At 35.4% G+C, this 16,173-nt stretch overlaps 1 protein-coding gene across 3 annotated transcripts in view; it reads left to right on the forward strand.

Annotated features, from left to right (window-relative positions):
* The window catches only part of LOC105043180 (mediator of RNA polymerase II transcription subunit 15a), a 30,040-nt gene extending 15,480 nt beyond the window's left edge, over positions 1-14,560 (forward strand). The window contains exons 4-11 of one of the 3 annotated variants that reach the window (XM_019849715.3): positions 1,864-3,291; positions 8,239-8,291; positions 8,694-8,771; positions 8,889-9,842; positions 11,585-11,839; positions 13,395-13,583; positions 13,672-13,760; positions 13,865-14,560. In XM_019849715.3, the coding sequence (XP_019705274.2) occupies positions 1,864-3,291; positions 8,239-8,291; positions 8,694-8,771; positions 8,889-9,842; positions 11,585-11,839; positions 13,395-13,583; positions 13,672-13,760; positions 13,865-14,069 (3,251 nt within the window). In that variant the 3' untranslated portion in view covers positions 14,070-14,560. The remainder of the gene's footprint in view (positions 1-1,863; positions 3,292-8,238; positions 8,292-8,693; positions 8,772-8,888; positions 9,843-11,584; positions 11,840-13,394; positions 13,584-13,671; positions 13,761-13,864) is intronic. The other 2 variants (XM_029264005.2, XM_029264006.2) reach the window with 2 other exon arrangements.
* Positions 14,561-16,173: the final 1,613 nt, after the last annotated feature.

The raw sequence follows: 16,173 nt of genomic DNA on the forward strand, positions 1-16,173 counted from the left end.
TGGTGAGTCAAATATTGGATGAGGTTTCTATCGTTTATACCTTCAATTAAGGTAATTTATTCGAAAAGCCACTTAGGTCATCATAGGCCACTTAGGAAACTCGGACTATCATAAGCAAGGATGATGATTAGTATTCACATCATGGTCCAACATTTGCAAAACTGGTATTGGAGGTCATACTAGCTAGCTATTAGTTTGATATGGTACCAGTATATACTATATCAAACCAAGGTGTACTGGAGATGAAGCATCACGAGAAGAGGACGGGAGAGAGGGAGAAACCCTAACCCTAGGAGGAGAATCAAGGGAGAGACAGAGAAGACAGAGGGAAGAAAGTGGGGGGAGAAGGAAAGGAAGGGAGAGGGAGAAGGGGAGGAGAGAATGGTGTACTAGTTCGACTGCTTGGATGGGTGGCATTGGCATTGGTGTTAATTGGGGTTGATGGTGTTGACATCAATTGAGGGCATCGACATCACTGTCAGTGTCGATATCGATCAAGGACAATGGTTTCAGCTAGGGTACGAAGAAGAGGGGCGTAAGAGATCAAAACACAGCCAAGCAGTCAGGATCGGGGAGTTTTATGTTATAACAAGCTGAACCATCACGATTGGTTGAACCATCCCAATTCTTGGTCAGTTCAGTTTGGTATACCCTGAGCCTGAATCGTCTAATTCGGGATGGTTTGACATACCCTGCATCTTAACTTTTAGTACATATTAGTTGTACCATGCCAACAGGTTATCTATAAGATGCAAGGATGTGTGCTTCCATAATTTCTGCTAGTTCATATATCTCCACCAAGATGATGCATTTCGATACAAACTTATACATAGTGGTAAAATATCTATATTTTTTCAAAACTTACTGGCATAGCAACCTTTAGAGTAGGCATGTTAACAACAAAATATCATTATTTTATATTGGATCCAATGCTTGAAATTAAGAAAACTCATCCTATAAGAGTTTCTCGTATTAGCATTGTATGAGGTTCCCACAAAAGCACCTCAGCAGTTTGTGCATCACGACTACATTGTGTGATAATGAGTAGCAATATTTCGTATCTTTTATCATAGTTTTGAGCCTGTTATATTGTTTGTGTCTAAACATAATTCTATAATGTCAGTTTTATGATGGATTACTTGAAAGTTGAAGCTATGAAATATACCTGCTCTATGAGTCAAAATAGATTCACGTTAATTGGTTTTGTGCAGACTAATTTAAACTATAGTTGTTACAACATTTTTCTGCGTTGATTAAAGTCTGTTATATTAGATCAATGTTTTTAAGAAAATCAACTTGGTGCATTTTAGCATGCTAACTTTGTCTTTCTATGTCAGAGTATGCCAAGTGTTGATTGGATTCAGCATGATTTGTATGTTGTGCCAGTTCATGATTACTACAGTTATGATGCAAAATACTTCAATCCTAGATCGTAAAGCAATTCTGGATTTAGTGTCATCCTGGCGTATGAATTTAGGTGATAAATTTGTTGCCTAGTTGTTGTATTAGATGGATGAAAATTAAAAGCAAGTGCAGTTTATTGCTACTTTATCATGATTTTTTCTGCCTAAAATATCTTGTTAATCTTGATGTAGTACATGAATTATATGCCTCATTAATCTTGATGTACTTTTTAAATTGCTGAATTTGATAAAACATTAAATTTTTAATCAGATTGGTCTTGCTGAAACAGTATTCCTATGACCTTAATAAGTGTGCCATAAACATAGCTTGAACAGATATAACAGTAAAACTTTACCATATGATAATCTTCACCTCATATTTTTCTTTTACTTTTTTACTTAGGCTTTTAACAGGATATGTTTTCACTCGGTATCTACAATATATCTGTTTAACTAACAGCTCTTTCAGAGTCTTCTCCAATAGCATCACTTGGTATACAGTCACAAGTTAGCAGTGAACGGCAATCCTTAGTTATGTCTCACGTGAATCAATCTCCAGTGCTGCCGCCACTCTTGCCCCAGAATCATCAACATAAAGCCACATCAGCCACTACACCACCAGGGTCTGCCAATCTTGCTCGTTCATCTGTTTCAGGATTCAGCGAGTACATTGTGGCTAACACTGACCAGACCTCTCATTTCCAGAATATATCAAGTGTATCACAGAACTCCATTAACAGTTCTACAGGGCAAAGTTTAACACCAAAAAGATATGCCAATGTACAAAGGCAGACGCATGGTAGGCAACGACAACAACAGACACTCATTGCCCAACAACATCAACAGCAATCACAAAACACATTTGTTTACCAGCATCAGCACCAGCAGCAAATTCTGAAACAGAATGTTTCTCATCCTTCATCCTTGCAATCACAAATTCAACAGCAGCTGCAACAGCAGCAACAGACTTTGCTGCATCCTGACCAAATGAAATCTTCTCAACAACCTTTAATGCAAATGGCATCCAGTCTTCAATCAGGCCAGTCCATGGTCCAGCAGATGCAGCCTACAATGACACAGTCAGTTTCACAATCCAACCTTCAGAAAAATCATATCCAACAGTGTCTACCATCTTCACTTAAGCAACATCCACAATCAGTTGCAAGACAGAAAAAGCAGTCACAACCTATTATACACCAACAATCATCTTCACTTCAGCAGGAGTCTACTTCTGTTCCTCAACAATCTATCTTGTCCTCGTCACAGAAACTAATGCGTCAGCACTCAAGTATCTCAGATATGCAGCAGTCCAAGCTACTTGGACGACAAAATAGTGCCTTGGACATTCAGCAGCAGCAGCAAAGATTACCAGGCCAGAAGAATAGTTTATTAAGCATACAGCAAGCACTACCCGAGTCAAGTCAACAGATTATATCTTTACATCAGCAGCAGCAATTAAGGTTGCAAAGTAACATTTCTGGACTGAAGCCGCAACTGCAACCACAGCAACAGCAACAGCAGCAGCAGATATTTGGATCCCATTCTAGTGCCCCAAACATGCAGCAAAATCCGTGCACGGTGTGCTCTCCGCAACGAACAAAGGCTGTAACAGAGCAACAAATCCAGCAGCCAACTATTGCATTCGTACAATCACAAGGACGGCTGTCCCAATACCAGTTGTCTCAAGAGCAACTGATGTCTCAGGTTCAGTCTCAGCCTTCAAGATTGCAGCAACAGTTGGATATGCATCAGCAGTCAAATTCGTTACAACAAGAGATGCAACAAAGGCCTCAATCTTCAGGTGCACTGCTTCAGCCTCAAAATTTGATTGAAGAGCAGAGACAATATATTCAGTCGCAAAGAGGGCTTCCAGAGGCAACATCTAATAGTAAGTGGGAGAATAAATAGCTTTGTTTTAATGCTGTCCTAGATGCCCTTTATGTTTTTACAACCCTTCCCACAGTTTATTCTGCTTTCTACTCTTTGTTTATCTCCTTTATTGATCTGGTTCATTTCTTATGAATCTTGAATCTTGCAACCCTTCCTGCAATTTATTCCACTTTGTACTCTTTATTTATCCCAATTATTGGTGTTGTTTGTTTATTATGAATCATACTAGTTCTTGCTTTCTCATGTCTAATGGCTTCTGGAATTTACCTGCTTTTTATGTTGTTTTTCCCTTTTCCCAGATGCACTGCATAAGATTGTGATGAGTTTTAGAGTTTTTTTAACATGTTATGATGCATTATCATTGTAATTGCTTATTATATTGTTGCTTTAACATAAGAAGTTCTGTTGCTATAATATCTTTATAATTTAGATTTTAGATACATCATTTCGTCTTTTCCATGGTAGGAATTGTATATTTATTTGATGTCTCAACCAAGGTTTTAAATCCCGTGGGACAAAGATGTTCCCATTTCTCCATAGAACGGGATGCCCTACTATCCCGTCCTCGTTCCGACAATAGTCCTAGTCATGCATCTCGGAGGATATCCTACATCTATCTCCCCTTTTTCTTTCCTTTCTTTCTTTTCTTTCTTTTTTTTTTTTTGCTTTCTTCCTTCTTTTCTTTCTTTTCCTCTACCTTCCTTTTTTCATTTCCTTTTTCTTTCTTTTTCTTCTCCTTTCCATTTTTTAATTTTTCTTCTTCTTTCCTTTCATTTTTTCTTTTTTTTCATCTCTCCTTCCTTTTCTTCTTTCCCCCTTCTTCTTCTCTCTCTGTGTGAATGGGTTTCAGATTCTCGAGCCCGTTCCGATCCTATTTTCTCACAATAATGGGATGGGACAATCGGGACCCCCCATCCTGTTAGGACATAAAATCTTGCTCTCAACTTGTTTGAATCCATTGCTTTTGACTGTTGCGACCCACTCGGGATGTTTATACAGGAGCTTACATATTGGCTTTTTAATTATCCCCTCTGCTCTGTCATCCCATGTGCTTTTGGGATTGGCTTTTTAATTGATTCTCTCTCTCTCTCTCTCATAACTCTTCATAAGAAAAAATATTTTACAATTTTCTGTACCTTTAAGCATTTATGTTTCTCCTTTCCTTGCTTAAACTCTAAGACTATTTGCATAATTGTGCTTAAAGTATAATTAACAGAGTGGCCTTAAAAGTATTTACTGATCACAGACCTCTTTGATGTATTCCCACATTATCTGATAAGGCATTGTCGCCCAAGTCAATGGGTAAGTTCATGTGCATTTGCCTCTTTTTTCCAATCAATATATTGAATTTGTTTGATGGAGACACTTACCCGAAAACCCATAAGTGCCGTTTGGTTAACAAGTTTTATATAGAAGAGATACACAAAAGACTCAAAAATGACTGATTTTTATAAAGACGGCTGTTTGGTTGTTTTCCATATCATCTATTTTGTCAAAATTGATAGGTCATAAACCTAAAAAATGAGTTTATGAAAAACAAGTCTCCATTGCTTTAAATAAAGCTATTTTGCAAAGAATTATGTTTTATGGTATCTATTTTAATAAAACTTACAAGGAACCAAACAGCCTCTTAGTATTTTGGACAATTTTTAGCTTTTTGTTATCTTTCAGATAAATCTTCACCGTTCACATTGTGTATTACCTTTCAATCTTTAGCATGCTTTTTGTTTTTTCCCAACCGCTAGCCCTATCAAGAGAAGTTCATGGTGAGTCTTAAATCTAACTATTAAACTGATTTATTTGTAAGCTCTTGTTAATAAATTAACTCATATCTTTATTTTTTAGTAATTAACCAAAGTTATTGCTATTTCTGCTTTGGATGCTTTGTCAAGTACTCAAGTTTGTTCCCATTTATTTGGTGGAAGTTATTCTGAATTATCATTCCTGGTACACCTGATTTCCAATATCCTCAATGGTTCTAGATAAGATATTATCACATAAGAGGAATCTCCACAAGTCAAACAACTTAGGGAAACTCTGCTATCCTTTTCTTTTCTCAGGTCTGACCTTTTGGCTTTCTAAACTCTTTCTGTTAGTCCTGATAACAATTATGAGCCACCTACTTCAAATACTTTTGGTCCTATTCCTCCTTGTTAAAAGTCTTATCGGTTTATAATCTTCTTTCTCTTTGCTGCAAGACCTTTTTGAAATATTGAAAAATGTGCGATTTATCTTTAGTTGTGTGGAGTTGAAACTATTGCAATAGTGGAATCATTGGCAAAAGCAAGGAAGCATCTTTTTGTGAAATTCTTAGGTAGTGGATATCATCCAGGTCCTGTTTAGATTTGATTATGATTTTTCATTAATACTGAATCTCAATATTTTTTATTGGTCACTAATTGAATTTCATATGAATGAGGCTTTAAAGAAGTGTGAAGCGTACACAACAAGGAGTCTACCTCTTCATGCAGGCATTATGGGTGAGGAAGGAGGGATCTGGGGGGTGATTGCACCCTTTACAATCTAAATTTTAATAGAATAATTAATATATGGTGCTTTGTCCCCCAAATCCTAAAATTTACTTGTTGATCAAATATGGCTTAGGTTTTCTGGATAAGATTGCCTACTTAGAATTGTGACAACATTTTGTCGTGCCATTCAAGGATGTCAGGGGGCTTGTTTATAATGAACAACAAGAACTTTGTTAATCCAATCATCAATATCCAGTCCCATGTAATGATGTTCATCTAAATTTACTATAATACCAGAATGTCCTAGATCATTCATCCCACTTACTTTTTAGTGCACATTTCTTTCCCAATTGGTATGTTTTAACTAGAATTGATCTAAGTAGAATCTGGAAAGAACGACGAAGAAGTGGTGATAGAGGAAGCAGAGGAATGGCAGGAGGAAATAAAAGAAGAAGAAGAGAAGAAAAGGAAGAGGAGTACCAATGTTCTTCTTAGTAGCTTAGTTACATATGGCTTGTCTTTATTTTCTTTGATTTACTATCTGTCAATTGACTTCCTTTTTTCTATATTTTTTTGAATGAGAAGCTTTTGAAACATAAGTTTTATCTTCATTTTTCAGAGAATACTTGTGAGTTGTAACAACAAAAAAATGGAGATACATAAATTGCCTTCTTCAAACACATCTAAGAGTGGGAACTAAGAAGGATAATTTTTCAAATTGCATGTTTTGTCCATGCCAAATATGTAATAAATGTCATTAATTGCTGGATAAAGCTATCAAATGTGTTGAGTACTTATGTATTCTATATTGTAAAAATAAAAGGGCCATCTGCTTATGGATAGACCTGGGAATAATTCCTCGATACCTCAAGCGATGATGAGCAGGTTTTTTTCCTTTTTTCTGATGGATGTTGATGTTTTGCTAATGGATGGTTAATTTCAGATTCCCATGTTGATGTCATTGTGTGGAGTATTTTTTAATGGTCCATGAAGTTGAATAATGACTGAATGATAGAGTTTGTGGATTTGGATCTTATTGTATGAAGTGTAAGCTATTTTTGTGATAATCCTTCATAATCTATGAGTGCTTTATTTATTTATATGTAAATAATTATTTTATTTAGTTAGCTTATCGATATCATATTTTGTTTATCTTTTAAATTGCCTCATTAATATGTATTTATTGTGCTATATCATATCATGCATCCATGCTGTAAAGCTTGGGAGAATATTCTGAGTCGGAATGTCATCAAAACCATGTTTTCTATCTGATGCATCATTTGTACTATGCTTACTCTTTAAAATTTGTCTTTTCTGAATTCATGATTTTTATGATTAAAATGGGTTTGTTGTTGCCCTCTTCAATAAAACACAGTCTCTACCACTGCCCTAGCCTTGGACAGGTCCTAGGGTTGGATAGCTCATTATAAAAAATTTCATATTGTACCAGATTTGAGGTAAACTAGTTCTCACTAAATATATCTTTATTTGACCATGTGCAGCTCAAGGTTTTTTAAGTCCATGTACAGGTTTGTATTGGTTAATGATTGGTACGGTATGACTGCATTGAGTTACATCATGGGTTGTATCTTTACTAAGCAAAAATAAGCAGGTGTGACTTCAAACTCGTTTTTAGTGGCGTCAAGTGGTGCATGGTTCATTAGAAGTCGGTTTACAGCAGTTTAAAGTGGTTTAGGTCCATTCATATTGGTGTCAGTCTTAAAGGGGTTGCTAGGTACCAGATTCTTGTTACAGAATGAGCCACTACAGGATCTAACATGGTATTTTAGTCATTAGTATGCATCAATCACTTGCTACCTGTAGACTATATTTATGTGATGGTTTTCCATGGCCAATGCTGGTGGTAGATGATGCACATTCTTAGAAGTTTGTGCATTGCATCTAGACCTGAAGCGTTTCCAATGATGTTGTCATGTTGATGCACACAATTGCTTTCAAAAACCAAATTATTACTATTATTTTCAATACCTAACAAATCGTTAGAATTTTCTTCCATGGGCATCCTAATTGTACAATTTCATTGGTTTGGATTATTTTTTTTTAGTGTAGTAAGTTTGTGATAGAATAGATTTTCAAGTTCAGTTAAATTTTCTCTTATCTTATAATATGCCAGAATTTAGATCTGCCAGCAGAAGTAGAAGGCCTATTCAAAGAATTATTTACTTCTAAGATAAGGATTCATTCTGATTATTGAATAATAATTTTTTATTTGTATCATGGCACAATGATATTTTGGATGGCTTTACGTAATTTTGGTTCATATGATTTTTCTATTGGTTAACTAAGTTGAATCCCATGGCTGAAAAATGGATGCCAGTTGTTGTCTAATGTCTAAGCCTATATCTTGGTGGCCGAGGGTTTTCCTTGACATACATCCTACTTGCCTAGTGCCTATTTCTTGCAGCTAAATACTTTCTTTAAAAAAGAATTAACAGCATTGGTGGATTTTGCAGCACAGAATAGAAACGCAGGTGTTGTTGATTGGCAAGAGGAAATCTATCAAGAGGTGACTTATCACAGCTTTCCTTTCTTGTAATTTCCATTAATATGTTTTTTGTGTTTTATATTATTTATTTAAAAAAATGAAAATGTATTGTGGTGCTAGACAGACCAAAGTTGTTCTTTCAAAAGAATAGAGATGCCCCATGAAGTTTAATCTGTTGGTTAATTTAAAAACTAAAATTGGCATAAGAACTAAACTTAGAGATTTCACCTCTGCATTTGACCACCAGAGTACTGAACACTTATGTGGAAGAGATGTTCAATTTACTAATGTCAAATCACATATATCAGTTACTTCATTTGCTGATTTTGCAACAGATTTTGTCTACTGATTGACACCTGTCAGTGGTCTTATAAGTTATGCAAACCGCATTCTATTAGTTTTGATGGTTTTCCTTAATTGCAGATAATGTCCTGGAAGAAGTACTCTACAGAGCTCAATGAACTCAATGGAAAGGTTATTCTGAAGATTGAGCAGCTTCAAGTATTATATCTTTTGACCCATGAAGCTTTAGATTTTCCTACAAGTTAAATAGAGGAAATGTTTGGAAATCTAGTTTTTTCTTCTAATCTATCTTGTCTTCCCCCCTTATTTCTACAGCATGAAGGTGTCAATCCGGCAACAAAGCAGTCAGAACGGCTTCACAGAATGAAAATATACAAGTCCCTTTTAGATGCCATATTACATCTTTTACCAATATCCAAGAGCAATATTAATTCTGATGTGAAGAGGAAGTTTCCTTACCTTAAGAAATATATGAGAAATTTCAAAAATTTAAATATGAAGAGGAGTGTTCCTTCTGAGTTTCAGGGACGTTCTCAGTCCATGCCACAGCATCTACCATCTCAAGTTTCTCAGCTGCAGCAGCATGATGATCGTGTAAATGAGGTGCAACAGATAAACTTGCAGTGCTTGGTAGCATCAATGCAGTCAGCTGCTGCCCCAAGCATGCAGCATGGATCCATGCATTTATCAATGCCTGTTCATGTTCCAACAGCACAGCAGAACATGGCAAATACACTGCAGCCAACTCCTAGATTGGATCCAACTAAGCAAGGATCTTTGGACTCCATGCAACAGGGAACCGTGGGTTTGGTGCAACAGGATGGTGTTGGATCTTTGCAGACTGCCATCAGTGCATCTCAACAGCCGCATCTGAAGCAGCAGCACCATGAACAGCAACAACAGCTATTTCAGACTCAGCAAATGAAGCAGCAATTTCAACAACACCAGATGCAACTACTGTTACAGAAACAACAAAAGCAGCAGCTGATACAGCAGCCACCACCTATGCAGTTGCACCAACAGCAAAAGCAACAACAAGTGACACATTTGCCGCCGCATCAGATGCCACAGCATCCAAAAAATGATGTAAATGAGTTGAAGGGGAAACAAAGCTCTGGCATCAAATCAGGATTATATCAACAGCATTGCCCTGCAGGTCAGCACCATAATTATACAAGTCCAGATGGGTGTGAGGCCAATGTTGTATCCACAACAAATCCAGGCCAATCAAATGCCAAAGAACAGCCGATAGAACGCTTAATCAATGTGGTCAGTCAACTTTTCTAAAGTTCTTTTATATATTGGTCTTTATATGATTTTGTGAAAACTTGGTAATTAATCAAGAAAAGTTATTAAACCTTTTTCTATGTTAACTTTTACATGCATGAATCTCAAATGCTGATTCTCAACATCTGCAATATAGCTAAAACTTTGTAAGTGTTTATCGATGAGGATTTTGCTGCATTTCACATTGGAAAGCTAGATTTTTGTAGTCATTATGAATGTTACTTATGTGTTATATTTAACTATTATGAAGTGACAGACTAAATTGAATGTGGGACAGGTTTTGTTGATATCATTTAATGAGAAATTTCATGCACACATCCATGTATCTGAAGACTGAAGTTATTAAAATTTTAAACATGTATTTTATTTGCGAAAGCAATGTTTTGACTAGGTTATTTAGTGATCGACGTCACCATTTCCTGTATGCATTATTGTGCCTCTTGAAGCTCTTGTTAGCTCCATGGTATCTCTAATTGAATCGGTTGATGATCTTGTGTGGAGTTGTCAAAGTGTAAGCACCAGTCAAAGTGATCTCCGTCTTCAATCATCAATCCAACATCTTATCATGATTGGAGGTCCTACAAGAGAATTCCAGTCTCTCTTTGAAAAAAAAGAAATCATATAAGTTTAGGTCAAAATGAATTTCCTTAATTCCAGAAATTCTGTGTTTTTTACAATCACCTCATCACTTCAAACATGAGTTGGAAATATTTCATAATTTTTAATCTTTTCCACATGAGTTTGAAGAGAACTTCCTTTCTCTTCTTCTCGCTTGTGTTCCCTAATATTGTAGCAACTACATTTTTATAAACTAAGAAACAGCTTCCACCTCTGCTTGAACTAGGGTGAGCTAGTTCAACAAGCAGTTGACCTGTTGTGGTTGATAACCTGGTCTTTTCCAGGAACTGGATGTACACTGGTAGAGGCCAAAATTTACCGGTTACGGTGGATTTATTAAAGACTTGGCTGTCCAGAATCTGATTCCAACTATTTTCTAATTCCTAAATTTGATTAAGTGAATAATAGATTTGCTTTCAAATATAGCATAATCTGATGAGAAGTTTTTCCGGTGCACATCCTTTTGTTTCTTCTTTTCTTCAATTGTTGGAGTTTATGCTCTTTGTTTACAACCTACTAATGCTCAAAAGTGCTATCTAAACATTCAGATGGCTATCTATAATCTCTAGATGCTTGGATGGGTGTTTCATCCAAGAAATGGTTATTTTAATAAATTCTTGAAATGACTATTTTTGGAAGCCTGGGGTATCTGTCTGTTTGGGACTAGATGTTAAACTTTTTTAGTGGGGTGAGAGCATTATATATGCAGAAGATAAAATCATGTTGGTCGACAATTTCAAGTATTTGCGAAATAGTGTAGGGTTGTTTAAGTTATCGAGGCTATTATATACCTTGTTGTCCAGCCTTTTGACACGCTACAGCTGCAGTGAGTCAAATAGTTATTTTTTTTATTCAATACTATTTAATTTCTTTGAAATTCTGGTCCAGAGACTATCTTGTTGCTATGCTTGTATCAATATTTAAACAGCTTGCTTAAATGTGTGCCTCATGTCACAAATGTTTCCCATATAAAAAGAGAAAAACGATTTCTTGATATCAGTTGTATAGATAGACGGTTAGCTGCTAATATTTCTGTATGGATAATGCAGTACGTTTTCCAAGTTTTAAGAAGTATGAAAACTTTATTGTTATTGCTACTCTTTCAGGTACAATCCTTATCACCAAAGAAGCTGAGCTCCCCTGTTAGGGATATGCGCTCTGTAATCCGCATGATTGATGGAAATGGTGGTTTGGCACCTGGAAATGATTCCAGAGTTGCTACTGGTGATCTAACTGCCATACCCTTGAATGTTATGCCATCAGCTGGCAGCATGAATGACAGCTCCCAACAATCATATGAGCTTAAAATATCTGGACTTGAATCGACTGCAACATCCAATCTTAAGAGACAAAAAGTTGAGGTATGGTATTATCGAATTCATTTTCTTGTGTGGGCTCACTAAATGCTTTCTGGTATTAGATTATGTATACCTCTAAGTCTGCAGTGCTTGGCTTTTATGTCTCAATTGTAAGTTCTCATGTATAATTAAGCCCTTTTCCCCTAGGATAAATGCCAATTATGCTTTAGATCAGAGTGGTGGTTTTTGTTAGCTTGGACTGATTATACCGAATAAGGAGAGACAAGTGAAGATATATGTAATAGAACTAGAGCCAGTTGGATGAAGCAAGAGGTGCCTCTGGGGTTTCATGTGATAAATAACGTATTGCTGACAATTTATAGAACACGACTCGGGGGTTTCATGAAACTGTATAAATAATAGGCTAGCAAAAGATAGGTGCTAATATGTTTTAAATGATGTAGAAAGCATGTAAGAGAAGACATAAGGTTACATAGATGGTGATTGTAAAGAAGGATTTGGAAAAGCTTGAACTAATATTAAGGATGGCCAGGGAAAAGGAAAAGTTGTGTCAAAGCTGTTTGAGCTAATTAGGATCCATAAAGCCAATCCCACATATTGTGACAAAGCTGGATGATTATGGTTGATGTTTGAGTAAAACAACCCTTGCTAAAGAAATTTTCCATTTTTTTCAAATTAAAACAACATTTCTTTCTTGGATATCAAATAGATAATGATTGAACTGTTCCAGAAATAATTTATGATAGATCATGTTTAATCAAGATAATCGGGTGGGCTGGTAACAAATAGTCCAGAAACTGCCATATGTAGTTTAATTTTTTGAATCATACATCTCCAAGAAAAACATAATCAAATTCTCTAAACATGTGATTCTGTGGAGGTGACATTACATTAAGCATAAAATTACAGCTTCAAAAGAAAATGCTGCATTTTCCTTTTCTAGTCCATTGACAGATGCATCATGTAGTTGGTTTCCAGAGGTGGGTCATGTCTATGTGAACTGATATTTTGTTATTGTATACTGGTTCTTTTCTTTTCTAATTATCAAATATGACAATTTATTAAAAAGTGCAGTGGAAATATATTAGATGAGCATCTGGAGCTAGTTCCAAGGCTTAAGATCATGTAAAATAAAATTACATGTGCGCTTAAAAAAATTTGATAAACTTGAAAGAACAATTGCTCATTTTCTATCATCTAATATCATCTTTAGTTTTTAGTTGTCTTATTGTCTATTAGAACTGATTGTACATAAGGGGCTGTTTGATAGCAAGGAAATTTATGAAGGGCAGTGTAGGTATTATAAGATCATTGCAAGAATAAAACTAAAATGTTTTCTAGTTATTTAGTATCTGGAAAGCAAATAAGAAAAGATGCATCTCTACACTCTGAGAAGGTTAAAACCTAAAAGGTTTTATCTTCTGGTGTCTATGGGCAGATAGAAAAACTGAAATCTCTGTCTATAAGAACAATGTACACACAAACACACACACACACATACAAAAAAATGAGAGGAATTGCTGGGTTCACTGGGATCACTAAATTTACAGAACCTTTTTCAAGCAATTGCAGATCTATTAAGATCTCCTTGATGCAGGTCAACCATGCTCTACTGGAAGAGATCAATGAGATAAATCAAAAACTGATTGATATGGTGATAACTCTAAGTGAAGATGCCGATGTGGCTGCTGCTGCAGTTCGGGGAGAAGGGACAGTTGTCAAATGTTCTTTTAATGCTGCGTTTCTCTGTCCAAACTTGAAATCACATTTTGCTTCAGATCAGATGGTGGGGCCTTAGTAGCCAAAAGGCAGAGGTACATACATGAATTCCTTATTGATCTATCTAGTATTGATTCAATATTTTGTTTATGCAGCCCCCAATTATGCCTCTGAGATTTCTCATTCCTACCAATTATCCAAAATCATCCCCCGTAATTCTAGATATGGTACCAAGTGAACTGAGGTGAGATGAAATTTTTGTGATTTTCATGCTTAGGGGGTTCGAGTTCACCACTCCCTTCTATAACTGATCTGCACTTTTTCTTATTCGATCATGTGTTCCTATAGCAAGGAGTTTCAAGATCTTTCGGTCAATGCATGGTCGAGGTTCAGAATATCCCTCCGTGACCTTCCACAGCCCCTTTCACTTAGAGAAATTGTAAAGACATGGGATGCCTGTGCACGCAAAGTCATTGAGGAGTACGCTCAGCAAAATGGGGGAGGTAGCTTCAGCTCTAGGTTTGGTGCTTGGGAGAATTGTGTCAGTGCATGATCGTGCTGCCGTCAACAATATGGATTCCTTAGGTCTCTCTCATGGGTATTTAGCCATAATTAAGTTACCATCATGATGGGTATTTTTATGAAGGATGCCTGTTGAAGACCATAAAATTTTGAACAAGGGAATTAGCAAACAAACGGCTGGTGACAACATTTTCTTCTGAGATTATGCTAATTATAATGAATTTGTTGTAGGTCCTATATATTTTTTAATTTATTTAGCAAGCAACAAGCTGGCATTCTTAGGGGTTTCATATGCAGATTCAACAGCTGCATGAGTGCACTCGAGATGGAATCAATGTCTTATATTGTGTCAAATAGAATGTTTAGTCTTCTTGTAATACCATATTGAATTATACAATATACTGGTTCAAACCTGGTTTCAGACAGTTTAGTTTTTACATTAAAAAATGGAAGTGTACATAATAGAATTCGATTTTCTGTATATCATGGAGTATGACTCCCCTGCAATCAATTCTAGCCTGAAGCTTCCAGATGTCACCTGTCGGCATGACTGTTTAATGAAGTAACAAACATGCAGTAGGAACAAGTTTTGCGACTAATGTGGCTGAAGGAAATGAGCGTCCATCATCTTTCTCATATGCATGATATACGTCTGGTTAAAGCACTGTTATATATGATTTTTGAGTTTTTATAGGACCTACTTTTCTCTGTGATGCTTGAGAAAATCTTGGGCCTCAAGAATCATAAAGGTTGACTTCAGAAAGATTTAATTTGCTGTGTCCTACTTGTGTAAAGATTTACCTTAAGTTCCTGACTTTATGGGCAACCTATAAGTCCTCCATCCTATTTTTTCATGATGATTCTGCAATTCTGATACAAATTATGCGTTATCTAGGTTCATTCATAATTTTTGGCATGATAAAAATGAGGACAATACTTTGAAATTCATAGTCAATTTTTTTTAACTAAATTTTCACTTTGTTCTCATGCAACCATAATCATAATCAGTCAATCCTTGTTTCTACTATTTGGAAGCTTTGCGAGTTTTCATTCAGCAAGCAATTCTTTAAGGACCTCAAATTATTTAAAAAGATTAATTACATTTCAATCTTTACCATTTTTGTTTGTCTAGCTTCCATCCACTTTGTCGTCAGTTTTCCTGCTTGTTTCCATAATTCTTCGACAAAGTCTGCAAAATCTTTCCTGATTGGACCACTTTTGAGCCCCTGTAAGTGCTTATAGGCAAATCCTGACTATTAAAACGAAAAAGTTTTATCTAAAGAAGCAGTACAGTGGTAAATAACAGCAATTTTTTGTGTTGCAACTACCATATAAAAAATATCCTGCTACAATAGCCTTTGCTATTATAACAATTTCCCCAAATAAATTAATAAATTCTTAATAAAAACTTGAATTTTTTTAAAAATTTCCCCACGAAGGAGTTTTTGTTGCATTCAACAATCATAAATTTCTATTAAATGATTAGCAATATGAAAAATTTCCATTATTTTCTGTTATGACAGCTATTATAATGGGCATATTAGTATTAAAATTTGAATTTATACATAAATTTTGAATTTTGACAAAATGCACTTTTAATCTAAAAAAACCGTACAAAAGCAAATAACACCATTATCGTATTGTAAACGCTATTCTAAAACTAAATAATCTGCTGGTGCGGCCATTTTCTTTTTCTTCGTTATTATGGATATAATGTAACAAAAGGACTCAAAACTGTCGTAGGCCGCCATAACCTGCTAATAAGAATAATTTATAAGTTGCTACAATTTTTGACTTTTAATCTTTAGATACAAATTAAAAATTTTTATTTTCAAAATATTATTTAAAAAAGTGATGACCAGTATAACGGGATTACTTAGTGTTATAACAATCAATCCTTTGATGGTTATTTCCATTTCGATTCTACATTGTAATTTTCTCTTTGAAAAAATTTATGTGCCCGTCAAAAAAATAAAATAAAATAAAATAATACTACTATAACAGCTGTCATAATGTTTGTCATTCTAACAATAAAAATTAGAAATCACACACTATAGAGTAAGTAAAAAGATAATGATGATTATAATGTTACAATGATCTATTATAAATCTTCATGTTGATCATGGAGCCAATAT

This window comes from Elaeis guineensis, chromosome 4, assembly GCF_000442705.2.
Source record: "Elaeis guineensis isolate ETL-2024a chromosome 4, EG11, whole genome shotgun sequence".
NCBI lineage: Eukaryota > Viridiplantae > Streptophyta > Magnoliopsida > Arecales > Arecaceae > Elaeis > Elaeis guineensis.